Here is a 16,070-nt window from a genome sequence, read left to right on the forward strand (position 1 = left end):
TCATTGACTCCAGGGGGGATTTGGTTGTGATAGTTCCTATTTCAAGCCACAAGCTTAAGTAAAAGAGACTCAAATTATCATGAAAATGTTCTGGAAGTTTTACTATGTAATAGAATTACCCTTAAACTCACTGCTTCTTACCAATCAAGGCACTGCCCTAATTATTTAATAATAATAGTATTTTAGGAATCTTGATAGAAGATACATTAAAGTCTTCAGTGCATGAGTTTCTGGGTCAAAGTACTTAGCCAAAGGATAATAAATCACTTATTGAAAAACCAAAGTTATTCTCCTGAGGCTAAAAGAGAACATTTCCAATGAGGTTTCAGGAAGGAAAGGCTGAGTTCTTACCTCACCCTTAGCTAAAGCTCAAATTCAGGCTCTGCCTGCTTGTACCACTGGCTCCCCTTCAGCTGCACAGGACAGGACATCAGCTCTAAGTTGCTTTTCTTCTTGTTCACTTGTAGTAACAGAATTCTTGTCATTTGAGGCAAGGAAGCATTCTTGCACTTGTAACTGTGAAAGGGTTAACTAAGACAGCTTTGAAGTTTCTGACTAAAGCTGTTATCTCCAAGCACCCTGCAATACCTGCCAATACAGGAGGTGGCCCAGATCATCATGATCATTTGGCAACAGTTCCTGCCTGCTGCATCCATTCACTCTTTTGACATCATTCTCTGAATGTTTCAGAAAGCAGCACTGTGCAGTCTCAATTATAAAGCAGAATAGTCTCAAAGCATGATTTTGAATATGATTTAGTGCTAAATCAAGAACACATGAGATGACAGGACATAGCCTCTATTTATTTGCAATAGATCTTCCTGCCTCTTAAGACTGTATTTATAAGGCCAAGCAGTGAATTGCAAAGTTGTGAGGCTCCAGCCCATAACACCCACTGTGATCTGGCACCCCGAGTACTACATTACATTAATGGCTTAAGAACTTTAATTTGATTTCAGTTGTGTAGCCAGATTTCACTGACTTGACTTTCCTCAGATCTACCAGTGGAAAGGGCCATATGGTAACATAGGGTGTGACTTTTATCAGATGTAGACTTCAGTATTGACAGGATAGCAACAGGAGGTATTGGTTAATTGAATGATCTAAGGCTCCAGTTGGTGATTTCTCACTTTAATACTCCCTAATCAATTCTTTTGTGGTGCAGTCTGTCTGCTAGCCATAGGCATGAAGCAGCTGTGAGCATGCAGGATTAAAGGACTAAATGCCATATAACAGTCATCCACTTATAGGTTGAAAGTAGGTTCTTCAATAGATCAACTGAGAGGTACAAGTACACAAATAACATTCCTCAATTTAAAAAAAAAAAAAATCCAGATTGAAACACTGGGGGAGGGAGGGGGGAACTCCTTTAGGATTGGTTTCCCCCCACCCCCTCCAAACTTTGTTTGATGACCAGAATACTTTACAAAGGAAACTTTTACTTAAACAGGAAAAAAAATGCCGCTTTGTTTTGAGGAGAACCCCCCCCCCCACAAAACAAAATGCTTCTGCTTTTTTTTCTAGGTAGACTTTTTCCCAAACAAACAATTTGCTGAATATCAACATGAATTTGCAAACTGTTTTGATCAGCCTGAAGCTGCATGTTTAAGAGGTGATGTTTCAGCTGAAAACATTCACTCATCTTTACTGCTGGCTACAAAAGTAGATCTGCTTATACTGCTGCATCTACACAAAAAGCACATCACTGCAATTTCAAGAAGCTACTTTATTCTAGAGATGACCCCTAGCTTTTAAAATTCCTAACCAAATTTTATGCAGCTCCAACTGCTGAGGATACATAGATCTAACACTTTGGCTCATATCTATTCCTTAGCCTAACTGCAGTACATTCAGGTCTGGTATGTGCATAGCATTCTTTCCAGACTCAAAGACTACTTAACCACATTACTTCTGGGCTTTCAATCCTATTCCTCATCTGTAGTCAATCATATTTAAAAATCCAGAACAGGAAAAAAAAAATTTGTCCTCATTATTTCCACACCAATTCTGCTATCTGAAGTACACAGCTTAGTACTTGCTCCACACTGATGCCCTGCCTTTGCTTTCCCTCCCTCCCCTCTCCAGGCCTGCGTAAGTAAAGAGGAGCCAGAGGATGGACAAACCTTGCACTCCACCATCAAAGGTGCTGCAGGAAACAATCCCACATGGCCGGGATCTTTGGCAGAGGAAATGCAGGATGGTGAACTCCATTCCACTTTTTGTTCCTGGTCTTCTTTTCAAATGCAATGAATGTACATTGAAGAATGGCCATGCCGTTGTTTTTTAATTCTCCAAGTGCCCTGACGAACTGTTCCTACCATAGTCTGGTGGTACTAGCCAATAAATGGCACAGGCCTGAAGACCTCAGGCAGAGCAAGTTCACCAAGAGCTTCTCTCAATAGATACAGTTGAAGTCGGAGCTGCTTCCTTGCACCATGGATCCGTAAGGAAGGAAGCACTGCATAACACCCTGGGTCATTTCATATGTTCTGTAGTTAGCTTCTTCCCCTTCTCCTTTCCCTTGTTCTGAAAAGAGCCTAAATCCCCTAACACAACTTCATCTCCTCCCTGCCTGTATAGAACTAGGTAGGGGCTATTTACATTTGAGTTATTTAGGCGCCTTTTTTTTTTTTTTTTTAAGTTATAGATGAGAGCTCTTCCCTTCTTCCCCCAACCCCATCCAGGACTCCCTTCCTCATTCTCTATTCTTTAGACATGGCCAGCGCCTTAGCAATAGGCATTTGTCCTGGATTTCCATGTTCTGTGACCTAACTCCTATAATGCTGAACAGCTAAGAATGAGTACAAGCAACAAATCTTTACTCAGCATGGAGCTTAGCCCCATTTCAACATGCCAAGCCATTCTCAGAGCAGCTGTAGCTTACTCTGGGTTTGCCCATCTACAGTAAGTTAACACTGGTGTAGCCAAATACACAGCTGAAACCTCCCGCAGGACACTGGAAAAGGCCTAGTTCTTCATGGATCATAGATGGTTTTGTACCTGCCTTCTTCACCGAGCAGCCACACTTATTCCAGGCACAAGCCTGGCAACATCCTGATGGAAGGGGGTTTGTGTGACAGGATAATTTTGAGGGGAGGGAATGGGCTGAAGGAAAGGGGGGAATATAAGTGTAATTAAGTTGCATTAATGAGCTGCAGCAATTAATTAAAAAAAACAAACAAAAAAACAATGTCAGTTTTGTTAGCTACATCTCCCAGCATGTTAAGTGTCAAGCAGAGAAAGAGCACTTGTCAGCCATCCGTGGCATTTTTTGGCTGGTACATTCCAAGTGCTGTTGTAATTCTTTGTCTTGCCTAATCTGTTTGAGATTACTTGGCATTTTTAAGTACTGCTTTTCAGAAGAGTCAAGATAGAAGCCATGCTAGAGAGGGGAAGTGCGAAGGAAGAATTAAAAGAAATAAAAACAGTAACTGCTAAGTCAAAGACAGAATGATGCACCTTTCTTTGCCCCATTCCAAAGGGCCCAGGAAGAAAAACCCTCTTTTATAAACCCAAAAGTATAGGTACTAAGAAAACATTTTTTTGTTTCTGTGCAACTTCTATTCTAGGTGCCCACTGCAACCCAACATCCTGAGTTCTGATCAGGTGCAGCTGTGAGTAAAAATATTGTCTTCTGTAGGTATTTTTTCTTCTTTTCAGCCAGTAGAAGCCACAGCTTCTGACTGAGCAGAACAAACAACTGACTGTTGCTGGTTTGATACTAGTTTCATTATCTGAGGAAGAAAAAGCTCAGCCCTTTTCAAAACAGCTCTGCCTGACAAAACATAACTACCTCCCATATTAGCCAGTACTGTGCCACTACCAAGTTAAAAAAAGTTATAGGAGAACACAAGCTACTACACCATTTAGACAGCATGCATCACAGTGTGCATCACTATCTCTTAGCACTTTCACCACCTCTTCTTTAATTCAGTTCATTTCTGTATTACACTCATTCCAACTTGCCTACCTGATGTTCCCTGGAGGGGCAGAAAAAGGAATGGAAGAATACTTACCTACTAGTCAATGAGATTGTTCCATGAAAGATTCCATTTATTTGGGGCTTTTGAAATTAATCTTCCCTTTCCTTATCAGAAAACACAGACTTTACACCATTTGGTTTAATAGATTTCCTCAGAGAGAAATGTTGTCCATCAGATACCAGCATTCTTTATTGGCCTTGTTTGAGAGAAATCAAAATCCAGCACAGATGGTAGAGAAAGCACAGTTCAGCTTTGAACAGCTGAAACATTTCACTAGTAGTTTCAGGAAGGAATTCTTCTAGATGGTAATATGAAGTCAGAAGGAACTCTGAATTATTTTGAAGTCTGCATGTTTTTAACACTATAGCTCTCAAACTGACCAAGCCTTGATGCCACATTTACTAATAAAACTGATAAAAAGCACATGCCAAGTACTCTAAAGAGACTAAGCATCAAACTATGCACTTAACAGCTTGACTTTAATATACACTGGTAAAGATCAATTAAATAAATACAAGTATGATGACTGAGTAGCTTCATAACTACCACTCTATGTTACAATGAACACAGGTAATTAAGTATATTTTAATAGAAATAAATGTTCAGGTAAGCCTATAATATTTAGTATCAATGACCACCATAAATCATCAAAAAAAGTCAGTCTGAGAAGAAAGAAAATAAGACAAGCTAGCAAGGATCATAATTACCTCCTCTAGTTTTCATCAGTAGAGCCATTCATCCTTCATGCTCTGACAACTCTTCCTCCTGGTCTGCTTGTGCTAGACCTACTCTCTAAGTACTGCAAGGTCATGCAATGACCCTGTTCTGTTAGGGTAGGGACTCAGTCGTTTGCATCTCCAGCATGCTGGAAGAGTAAGGAGCTGCTGAAGGTTTTGCTCCAGTGGGTTCCCTTATCTCCAGGTTAGGAGTGCCCTCTATTGGGGATAGGCATTACTTGAGATACTACTAGTCAAAAAACAACGTGTACCTGTTTCTGAAAGGGTTATCTTCCCATAGAAAAAAAAAAAAACAACACAGCTCCACCCTTCCAGATGTGGAAAAGCCACAATTTTCAAAGTGTTAAATCAAAGAAGCCCCAGAAATAGCTGGTATATTTACAGCCTTGTAGACCTGTTGATGTTCAGGCTAGGTTCCAGCCACACTGAGCTAAAGTTTAAGAGGAAATAACACTATTCCAACACTGAGATGGTTTTGTTTTCCCTTCTCAGATTAGCACATCTACTTAAACTGTAAGCTTTTGCTGTTACTTATAGAGGCAAAATAAAGCCAATGATAGCTTGAATGCAGACACAACACCCGATTTGGCATGGTGGTACAACTCTGTTCTGTGAAAGCTGCTGTCTGGCAAAGACCCATCAATTCCTCCAAGAGCTGGAGAGTTTAAACCACTCAACTAGTAATTTCTGTCATCTTTGCCAAGAGCTGCATTAATATTACCTTCTTCTGAAGGCAAGGATAGAGATCTGCCCTCCCACATGGCCCAGAGATAACCGACATCTTAAAGTTACTCAGAGACAAGCCTATAACCCTGTTCAGTATCCAGGGCTAGAACCAAACAGAAGCAACTCCAGAGCCACTGCTCCAGTCTCCACAGATGTATGGAGCCATGTACCAAAACTCTGTCTTGAGTTCAGATACAGAATTATTCCTCACTTACACAGTTTCAAGTATCAGGTCCCTATCTTCCTGCATCCTTACCACTTCTTTTGCAGTTAAGAGTCTGGAGGGCCCACATGCCATGTTGTGAATTCCAAAGGAAGCTAATGGATGGCAAGAACAGTTGCTTCTCTCTCATGTCCATATAGTACTGAAGGATAGAAGTTAAAGTGATCTACAATCTGATGCCACTCTAACATCTTAGGACACCACCACACACACTCCCCCAGTAGGGTATTATACTAGAATCAGATACTCATACCTCCGTAAGATAAATAAAAGAAAAACTTTTTATTCAGTGAAAAAGAACAGTTAATTTTAAAAAACATTTTCTTCCCCCTGCAGTTAACAAGCTATAGTATTGACAAAACTTTCTCTTTTTGGCTACATGATAGAATGTTCCATTTAAAATAAGAATCATCAGTTTAGCCAGCAAACAGCAGTCCTAAAAAGGTAAGTTTCCACAGTTATCTTCTAGGAGGATAGGATCCAACAGCCAGGGAAGAAGCTCTGTAAGAAGCTTCCATGAGATCACCTAATCACCCTGACCAAAGAGCCTTTCACCTTCCGTCTAGGGAGGTCAGCTGAGAATAAAGAGGTTGGAAAGTCTACAGCAAACCAGGCTTTTCACATAGTTATATGGATTAGAGTATTACTGAAACATTCTGTCGATTGTTGACAATTCGACATGGGGGAGGGGGAAGACAGCAAGGAGTTCAGAAGAAAAAGCTAGATTCTCCTTCCCCCACAGTACATTGCTGCTGAGCATTCTCATCTCAATGGAACACATTTTGTATAAAAATACTCCCATTTTGACTCAGACTTACTGAAGGAAGCCATCAAACCTAGCAGAATAATCTCTAAAAAACTGCTAAATGAGGGGAAAAAGAACCAGAGATAGTCTAGTGAAGACAGCCCTTGATTTCAACACAGAGCAGGGATTCATTTGAGAATGCAAGAACTTGGAGAAGGAGAATCTGTCAACAAAAGCCTCTTTTTGGAGGACAAAAGAAACTAGCAGAGTTTTTCTGGAGCAGTGCTACAGCAAGATCAGCAAGAGTACAGCAAACCAGCAACTCTTACTAGAAATTGTGCATAGAAGGCACATTTAGTAAGTTTTTACACTTATGCGAAGCTACCCTGCAAATAAGATTGTTCCAGCATCAATCGAACTTTACTTATTTTCCTCCTCTGATGTGTTATTAATGAGTTGTATAGACTTATCTCTCCCTTTAGGCACATCACAGTTCAGGACATGAAAGTCCTCACACTTCCCCGGATGACTGCTCTGCAGATAGGACACAATCTCAAATTAAGGGCACACTCTCCACAAGCTACCAGGTGGCCACAAGGAACAAACACAACAGCCACATCTCTGTCCATGCACACTTTGCACGTCCTTTCCTCTTGCAGGCGTCGGAGCTGTTCTTCTGTGCTCATCCGAGACTCATCTTTACCAAAAAAGAAAAAAAAAAAGCCCAAACTGTTAGTATTATAACAGCTCCAGAGTGCCAGTCCTGTCATCTTAGGAAGTCACACTGCAACTTGCTCATCATTTTGTTTAGAGACTGACTGTGAAGGCGGCAAAAATACCTCTCAGGCAAATTTCATTTAAACTGAAAAACTACAGCTATTATAAGACTCTGGCTTAGCTACACAACAATCAGCTTATCTACACATGCTGGACTGAGCAGGGACAGAAATCAACATCCTTTTACTGTAATATGTAAGTTACCCCGATAAACCAAATTTTTTGTATAACAGTCTGCTTCACAGTGGAACTCCAGTTCCTGAATAAGGGTCTCTATGTTCAGTTACCATTCAAGCTAGCACACATTCCCCTTCAGGATTAAAAAAAAAAAAGAATTAATATAATGACCAATGATACTATTACTATCAAAATCATTCCAATTATGCCTAGGCTTAATTTCACCACCACTGTAAGCCCTGTGCACCTGATTCCTTTTGTCGCACAGGTTGCATTTCTTCTCTTGAAGTTGATGTTTCAGTCTCTCTCTGAACAGCATCTGTATAACCAGGAAAGAAGATGGCATTAAATGCTACCCCTTTCCTCCCTCTTCAGACAGTGCTGTTTAAAAAGATGAAACATCCTGGATTTCAGTAGCCTTAGGTTAAACACCTCTACTCCACTGTTAGCTTCACACACTCAGCCTGGTGAAGCTGATGTTCTCAGCTGTGCTTCAGTCGCTATGTATGTTAACATCCCTACCAAGACATGTCCACATCACATCATCTCCTCAAAGTCAGTTTATCTATCAGACAGCAGGAACCATCAGCTGCTCGTTCCTGCTCCTGTGCTACTATTTAATCACACTTTTGGGTTTGTGGAAAACTTTTTTTTTTGCCTTAGCTGAGGAGATGGCAGACCATGATATGGAGACAGGAGCTTTGGAAAGCAGGCTTGCTACCAGAGAAAGCCTGTGTTGAACTGCATCTTCAAATAAACTTCATTTGGCAAACAGACTCCATAAAACAGATAACACAAGACAGATGTAGATAAGGAGTATAGTATCTAAACAAACAAAATGTATGGCTATTTCTGATCAAGTCATTGATTCAATTTTAAATAGGCCTGGAGTACTCATCCATCCTAGAAGCCTTGCTTCAGACAACTGCATCTGTCTGCATCAGATGTGGAGGCTTGTGGACAAATTCACATTGTGCAGCTGTCTGCTACTGCAGGTCTAGGGGCAGCAAAAAATATCGAGGATATCTACACTACAGCCTATTGGAGGCAGATACAGTTACTGATATCCCAGTAATCACAGCTCCTTCAGGTTTCTTTAAAGCAGAACCTCATTTGTCAGCCTCTCAAAAGAAAGGCAGGCTTGGGTACATTACTAGTCTTAATTCCAGCCTAGGAAGAGAGAAGGCAGACCCGCAAGACAGTCACAACAGTGCTCAAGATGAAGTGAATAAGAAGTTAAACCACCACCAAGAACGTGGGTGTGCGAGTCAGGCATACCTCTGCTTTCCTCTGCACTGCTGCTCTCTTCCCAGTCTGGCTGAAGCAGATGAGAAACCAGTTCAGCCTCAGAAAGGTAGAAAGTCCCAGTCAGCATGTATTTATTCTCTACCAGGTTAGCCACCCACATGGGGTCAAAGCCCATCTGCAGCACATTCTGCACTACAGTAAACTGATCCAGAGAAGGAAGAGCCTGCAATTTCCAGTTCCTCAGAGGATCTGTAAAGCAGTGAGCAGATACTTTATCAAAAAGGCAGAACTTTGGGCCAGAAGTATGCCACTCCCTGAAGCTGTTATATATAAAGTGGCATCAATATATTCTAGAATATTCCTCAAGCTATATAGATAGCTAGATCAACAGCCAGATTTAGAGTTTTTACTTCCAATCATAATTCACAAGAAAGTCATCAAAAGCAATTTTGTAAAAGCCAAGAGACTAATTTTGGATGGTTTATTCCACTGTATCTGTGAACAAAGTCTCCCATGTTTGGCTCCAGTCCAGAATCCTTATCTTTGTTTTCACATCCCAGAACAGAAGTCTTGCAACTGCTTTCATGAAGATCAAGTGGAACATCCCAATTGAAGTCTCTCCTACCTCATAATCTAGCTCAACCATTCATCGGTAAAGACAGAAGTGGGAAATTCAGTTGGCAGTCTGTTCAAAGGCTTAAGTCTTTCTCAAACTCATCCTATCAGATAGGCTTTTCAAGAGAATGAGAAAAATCAGTTTTTCACAGTTATGGGAGCCAAGTTTCACCTACTTGAATTTCCAGGAGCAACTGATGTATGGGAATAGATCCCCACAATCAACACTTTCATGAACAACTAGACCCTCTAGCTGTTCTCTGGTCTCCTATCAAGTATGTTTAAAATGCTGTAGTGTGAAAGACTCTGCAGACAGACAACAACATCAAGAGCATGCACAAGTCAAAGGAAGGTTAGGCAAGCACCCAAAAGTCACATGATTATCCAGACTAGCTTAATGTCTCTGGACTTAGACTAAGAGGTCTCACAAGAGCAAGCAATTTTGCTTCTTGTGCTAGAAACCATTTCCTAAAAATAAAGTGAAACAGTTTCTAGAATATCAAAAGATGTTTTAGAAGCACCATGTCTACAGAATGCAGAGTAGCTGGGGTGGGGTAGGAGGAATAAGACTACACCACTTTCAACAGAACACAAAACACCATGCAATTATAGCACTGACCTTGGGAAGCAGGGGAATCTTGTTCGGTCTGATCCCAGGAATCTCTCTGAAAGTGTCACAAGATAGTCACAAAAGACAAGCATGTATTCAAAACTCCCCCTATCTACCAAACCCCCATCCACTATACACAAAACATTCATGACTCACTGGAGATAGCAGAGTGCTAGAAAAGGACTCCTGAACACTGCTAACAAATTCTCTTCCCCTTGACCGCAATAAAAATTCACACCTATAATTAGAAAGATTTAATTACATTAGTACAGGATCTCAAGTGAAAGTAGCAGTAGTTTGAATTTTAGAAGCAAAGGGTGCTATCAGGTTGAGCAAACTGCTATATTCGTTAAAGAAGATGGAATATCATGGTCTTTTTTTTCCCCCATCCTTGCATGAAGGGCAATAGTAAGAGGCTCATGATTCCCCCCCTCTTAATTCAGTCTTTATGTTTGGCCGAAGTTGAGCTCAGTTGCAACATCCTTTGGAACAGATCACAGGAAGTGTGACAGTTCACAGAAAAACACAAGAACTGCTGCAGAAAAACAAGGTTTACAATATCTTTCTTTGTACCTCAAAGTGGTAAAACCAAAGCTGTTCTTTGGCATCAAAGAAAGTGATTTTAATTGATCTTTTAGATGGTGAACTAGGTCAAATTAGAAAATCTCAGGTCTGAACTGTACCATTCTACCTGAGCTTGAACATTCAATTTTGCTTTTAAAAGTGAGAGGGTCTAAATATTTAGGCTTTGTCACTCTATTTGTACAGTTCTTTTCTAAAAACTAGTTACAGCTTAGACAACCATCATCCAGTAAGTTTCATCATTAACACAGAACACTCCAGTGATAAATCAGCCTTTGGAATAGAGATGTGGCAATGCCTGAGAAGAAGCCTAAAGGGACTACTGTCCTGGAGTCAGCAAACTATTTTAAGGGATAACATACGCAGAGAGACACCAGACACACATCAACTACTTTTTGGGGAGGGTGGAAGGGGAGAAACAGGAGAGGAGAGGCAGTTGAAGATAGGATGATAGGTTTTCATGCCAATCTTTGCTTCTTCCACACGTGAGGGGATCGTAGGAGGAAGGCACTTTTGGAAGACAGTGCAGACTAAGTAGCCAACCTAGAAACAAGTTTTCTATCTTGACCTACTACTAGGATCTGAAGATGGTCCCTCGCTGTGCAACTTTGACCTTGAGGATTCAGAACCTTTCTCTTGAGATTTCAGGGATTTCCAGAAGGTTACAGACTATTGCAACAGTTTATGTAGTTAAACATGATTGAACATACCCAACTAGCTTTTCACCTGCTTTAGCTAGGTAGAAAAACCTAGAACTAAGCTAATAACAGAGCCTGGAAGCAGCATGTATTACCAGTATACCTGCAACTCATTTGTCTCTCAACTGGGGGTACTTCTATCTTATGAAAGAAGAAATCAGAGTGTGGAATGCACAGTAATCTTTTGGTCTTGCTACAAGGGACATATGTCAACCAAGACTAACTTACCCTGGATACCATTTGGCATGTTCCCTCCAAGGATCATCTCCAAATGACCAGTTCCTCACACCTCCATCACAGTAAAAACACCTCACTACATCATCTTGTCCTGAAAAAGACATCGAGAGATTATTTGACACCTGAGACATCATGTGCTCTACTAGCCCCACATGAGAACCTGGGGAGAGATTAAGCACAACACACAGGCTACCAGACAGAACTGATGAGCACATGACAATTTACCAATGCTGTGCAAGTTGTATAAGGGCAGGAAATCCAATGGGAGTTTGAACTTCCAGAGCTGCAGCTGGACGAGATGATTCCAGAACTGGGTCACAAGCTAACAGGCAGCATGCATGTGAGCACCATAGCTCCCATGTATGCACATACCTATCCAATCCCTTCCTGTCTGCATTTAGAGTAGAGCTGTAATTAATTATACCTATGAACATACTTTGTCTCCTAGCCACAATCTGCCATAACAAGCAGCAAGCACAGTCAGACAACGTACACAGCTTCCATCTCATAGGTATAAGAATTTGCCAAAACATGCTCCCAGGCTACCCAACCTGCTACTGTGCTTTTCTTCACAGAAATCACAGGGGAAAAAAAATTAAAGCCAAACACAGTTAAGAACTGCCTACAAATGCCCTGCCCCAACAGCAATGAAGCAATGTTAGTAAAGGCTGCCAGTGAGCTGGGTCACAGACATGATCTTCCAAACATTCTCATGTTAGAGCATTGTTTGGCTTAACTCAAGTGCTCAGTTCCAGGGTTCTCCTGCTCAAGTGACCACAGAAAAGTGCCATGTCAGACCACTGCTGCTGCCTAATGAGTCCCCAAAGTAACTATCTGTGCTGGGCTCGCAAACAGCTGCTCTACAAATGATAAATCAAGTCCAACAAAACACACAGGTTTCTAGCTGCAGACACTGTTTTATAGTTTATTCTGTGTTCCTGGCCATGTTGGTCTTTTGTGTGCCTTAAAAATTAGTAAGACAAAAGCATATAATGCTCTTCCATTTAGGCATGCATACTGTTTAGCCCCTGCCACTGTGCTCCAAGTAGACAGGTACAGATTCTTAGTATTAACTGGATTTATAGCAAGATCCAGGTTATGCAGTTTGAGTGAAAATCTTGCAGAATTAAAGAGACATACTAGCAAACTAACCAGTCACTTCCTCTAATTCAAGTTAAAAGACCAGAAGGTCAGTTATTTAAGCAGACTTTCCTAGTGCATGTCATTCACCATGTTGCATCTCAGCTTTTTTTCCAGCTGTCATAACATTTAAGGCTCTTTTTTACCATTCCCATATTTACCAACAAGTAGTACTTAAATAAGTGGAGAAAGGGGCAATTCAGTTTTACTTCAAAAACGAGAGCGCGAGGTGTTTGGGATGCACAGGTCTGTTTCTGCTAAAGGGAGCTTTATTTTATGGACCCTGCCTGTCACTTCCTTCCACATCTGTTTGATATGCAAATACAAAACAACTGGATTCCTTCAAATTGAAGAAGTCACATTTGCAACACACAGAAATATCACTACATTATTAACTTTCAAAAAATAGAAGGATACTAACATACTGTAAAAGTTTCCTCCAACTGGTCAATCCAGGGAGGAATACTTCTTCAAACCTATTACCTAACCAGCTAAGCCTTCTCAAGGGGAAACAATCATGTTGTATTGATATTCACATGCATATGATAACAAGAAATATTGCCCGTTTTCCTCAAAACAAGAAGTATATTTTTTATTTCTGTATTATAAGTCCAGGTCCTTATGGCACCAAGCCACAGTGACAGCCAAATGGGCTGACTACCTACAGGTTTCACTCAGATTTGTTTTTGAGAAGATAAGGCTTCGGTGCAAGACAGAGCTTGTACAAAACATGACATGCCAAGTGCCTCGAGTCCTTTTAGAAGGGCAAGTAATAAATAGGCTCAATGGATCTTAAAGCACACACTTTTCTGCCAGTAGAATATGTTAAAACATGCCACTTTTTCCACTCCTGCTGGTAAGGGAATTGACTTACTAGTGGACCCCTCAGTACCCAAATAGGAGTTAACATAGAAGTAAATGCTGCACAAGCATCAAGTGAAACAGCTGAAGGAAGGATGTAGTTTCTAACTACACTACACATACTTGCAAGTATTTGTGCAAGCAATAAAACATAGTAACACCTTCAAAAGTTAACGTGAGTAAGAGTTAAACATTTCCCCAGAGTACCTACCTGTATAAAAGAATCCTGCTCTAGCCAGTTGCTCAGGATGCATGTCAGTGTATTGCGGCCAGTTCTGAAACGTAGATAGTCTCATCTCCTCTGTTACCATCTCTGGGTATTCTGGTTCATTGGGCAGGGCTGTCTCCTCACTGTCTATCCCCTGCAAAAGGCTGAGGAACTGCCCATCCACAGTGTCAAAGATTTCCTGAAGAGGAAGCATCTCTTGGTTCCCAACATCCTCACCGCAAATGAATTTACAAGAAGGGAAGAACTTCAGGTGCTCCGCTATTGGGCAATCACCAGGTCTCCAGTCCTTGAGGACACCACCACAGCAGAAACACTGCACTTCATCTCTTGGGCCCACAAAGAAAAAGCCAGCCTTGGCCAAATCTCGGGCAGATACAGGTGAGGTGCCTGGCCATCGCCAAAAAGTCCTCAGTCTTCTTGCTTCATTCCTCATGCTGGATTCAAACAGGTGGCAGCAGGCAGCCCTGCGCTCAATCTCCTCTGTTGGTGTCACGTCCCCCATGTTCTCGTTCTGAAAGAGAGCATGAGATAACCCACAGCAGTCAGCTGGATTCCCGGTGCCGGGCAGCACTCACCCTGTGTTATTTGTTCCTCATCCCCGTGCGTATTCCGGAAAGCTCCTGGTCTTGACAAAGCTGAGCTTGTTTTGGAATTGCAGCCCAGTCAGAGACCTGGTGCTCCTGTACTTTGCTGTTGTACTTTTGCTGAGTCCGCACTGGTGTCTGAAGGGAAGAGACCAGCACTTTCTGAGCCCCTCTGCCAGTTTACAGGAGAGATGCTTGTGGGAACAGATAGTGGAGGGGGAGGGCAAAACCTGTGCTGCCTCTCTTGCTGAACCAATCCGGCTTTCAGCATCCGATGTGTGATAAATCCCCAGCCATTTTTCTCAGCTTTTAAATTAACATTAAAAAGACTCCGCTTTTTTTTTTCCCCCTAAAAAAATTTAAGGCAGCATGCCATAACAAAGCAGAGAACAGCCACACCCAAACAGTGTCTCATGATGTTCATTTTGCAGCCAAACACTACACAGGATATCAGTAGATTTTTCATAACCTTATTATGCTAATTAAACATTGACTATATAGAAATATCTCTATAAAGGAGAACTTCTCCAGGACACAGACTAGAATAATTAGGTCCAGTTTCTATAGGGAGGTGTCCTTAAATCAAAGATTAGGCATTGTCTGCCTGTGCTAGTTCTGTGCAAAAGGAAGAGTGAAATTAAAGAAGTTACTGAGCACCCAATTATCCAACTCCTCATCCTACTTAAGGTAATAGCCCTTCCCTGTGTGAGTAAGCTAAACTGCAACTCAGCTGCTGCTGCTTCTAATACTTTCTGTATGGCTGGCAAATACACTTTCAAAAGGTCATACAATTACACAACTGAGAAGCAGGATCAATTTAACTAATTACTCCAAAGGAATTCCTTTAGAGTGAAGTCACTACACATGTGACTAAGTGGTAGGTGCAAACAAATCAGGGGGTTTTTTTGTTTGTGTTTTTTTTTTGTTTGTTTGGTTTTTTTAAGTGCCCTGAAAATCCCTTCACCATCTAACTCAATAGGTCAATTCATCCCAAGGAAATGCTAACTATCTACTGGTTGTCAGAGCTAAGCATTGTAAGCACACAGACCCAAAAAATCACACAGGCAAATATTAAATTAGGAAATAAAAAATTTATGCACCTCCCCCCCCCCCAAAAGAAAGGTATTTCAAAGCTGGTACATCATATTAAGATAATAGATAACTACTACAGTGCACTCTTGAATAGGCACACTGTAAAAAAAAAAATCAAGTGGAGACCACCTGTATAGCAGCAACTTTGCAGTAAACGCAGTCAGAGACTGTTAAAAAGCACTCGGGCCTCAAGCATCTCTGAAGTACTATTCCTCTTAGTTAGCCACTGCAGTACATTTAAGGGAAAAAACTTACAGGGTGCTTTAGTTGCAAGACCTGTAGCCAGAGTTAACAAATCTATCTTTCATAGGTATTACACGTTTAGTGAGATTTTAAAAGCAAAAGCAAGCTTGCTCAACCACATGCCTCTCACAGTAAAAGGTAGCAAGGAAGAGAAAGTTCATTAGCAACTCAAGTTTTCTTCTATAATCATAATCACAGAAACCAGAGTTGAAGGAAAAGGCAGCTCTAAAAGTTTTAGAAACTGTGCTTTATTTAATACAATAGTTACTCAAGAACTATGTCACTGGTATAAAGAAAAACCCATACAGAAAGAAAAAACCCATTAGTCACTGATACACAGCAGAATTTGCAAGCTAAGCAAACTTATGAGCATGCAATTTTTTAGCCTGCACAGCAGATTTCGCTCTCAGAACACAGAGAAGCAACAGAGAGACTTGCTCATCAGGCACAGCTCCACAATATCAGCGTTGCTCTCACCTTGGGCCCCAAAAACAAAAGCTATTTTTCTTAAACTATGACAAATGTTATTTTCCACCTAGAAGGTGACAGAATTATCTTAGCCT

General features: G+C 41.1%; 2 protein-coding genes across 5 annotated transcripts in view; one reads left to right on the plus strand and one right to left on the minus strand.

Annotated features, from left to right (window-relative positions):
* Positions 1-4,513, plus strand: part of NKAIN4 (sodium/potassium transporting ATPase interacting 4) — a 53,991-nt gene extending 49,478 nt beyond the window's left edge. For 2 of the 3 annotated variants that reach the window (XM_052785650.1, XM_052785641.1), the window contains one exon: positions 2,086-4,513. In XM_052785650.1, the coding sequence (XP_052641610.1) occupies positions 2,086-2,099 (14 nt within the window). In that variant the 3' untranslated portion in view covers positions 2,100-4,513. Of the gene's footprint in view, positions 1-1,524; positions 1,613-2,085 lie in introns of all 3 variants that reach the window. The other variant, XR_008234896.1, reaches the window with a different exon arrangement.
* Positions 4,514-5,927: 1,414 nt separating this feature from the next.
* On the minus strand, positions 5,928-14,509 carry BIRC7 (baculoviral IAP repeat containing 7). 2 transcript variants are annotated; one of them, XM_052785634.1, is made up of 7 exons: positions 13,571-14,509; positions 11,350-11,449; positions 9,998-10,079; positions 9,851-9,896; positions 8,647-8,865; positions 7,616-7,687; positions 5,928-7,111 (listed from the first exon to the last, which is right to left on the minus strand). In XM_052785634.1, the coding sequence occupies exons 1-7, from the start codon at positions 14,088-14,090 to the stop codon at positions 6,909-6,911; spliced, it is 1,242 nt and encodes a 413-aa protein (XP_052641594.1). In that variant the 5' UTR covers positions 14,091-14,509; the 3' UTR covers positions 5,928-6,908. The 2 variants fall into 2 exon arrangements, with proteins under 2 accessions (XP_052641594.1, XP_052641588.1); XM_052785628.1 differs by lacking the exon at positions 8,647-8,865.
* Between the last annotated feature and the right edge of the window lie 1,561 nt (positions 14,510-16,070).

This window comes from Harpia harpyja, chromosome 1 (genome assembly GCF_026419915.1).
Source record: "Harpia harpyja isolate bHarHar1 chromosome 1, bHarHar1 primary haplotype, whole genome shotgun sequence".
Classification (NCBI taxonomy): domain Eukaryota; kingdom Metazoa; phylum Chordata; class Aves; order Accipitriformes; family Accipitridae; genus Harpia; species Harpia harpyja.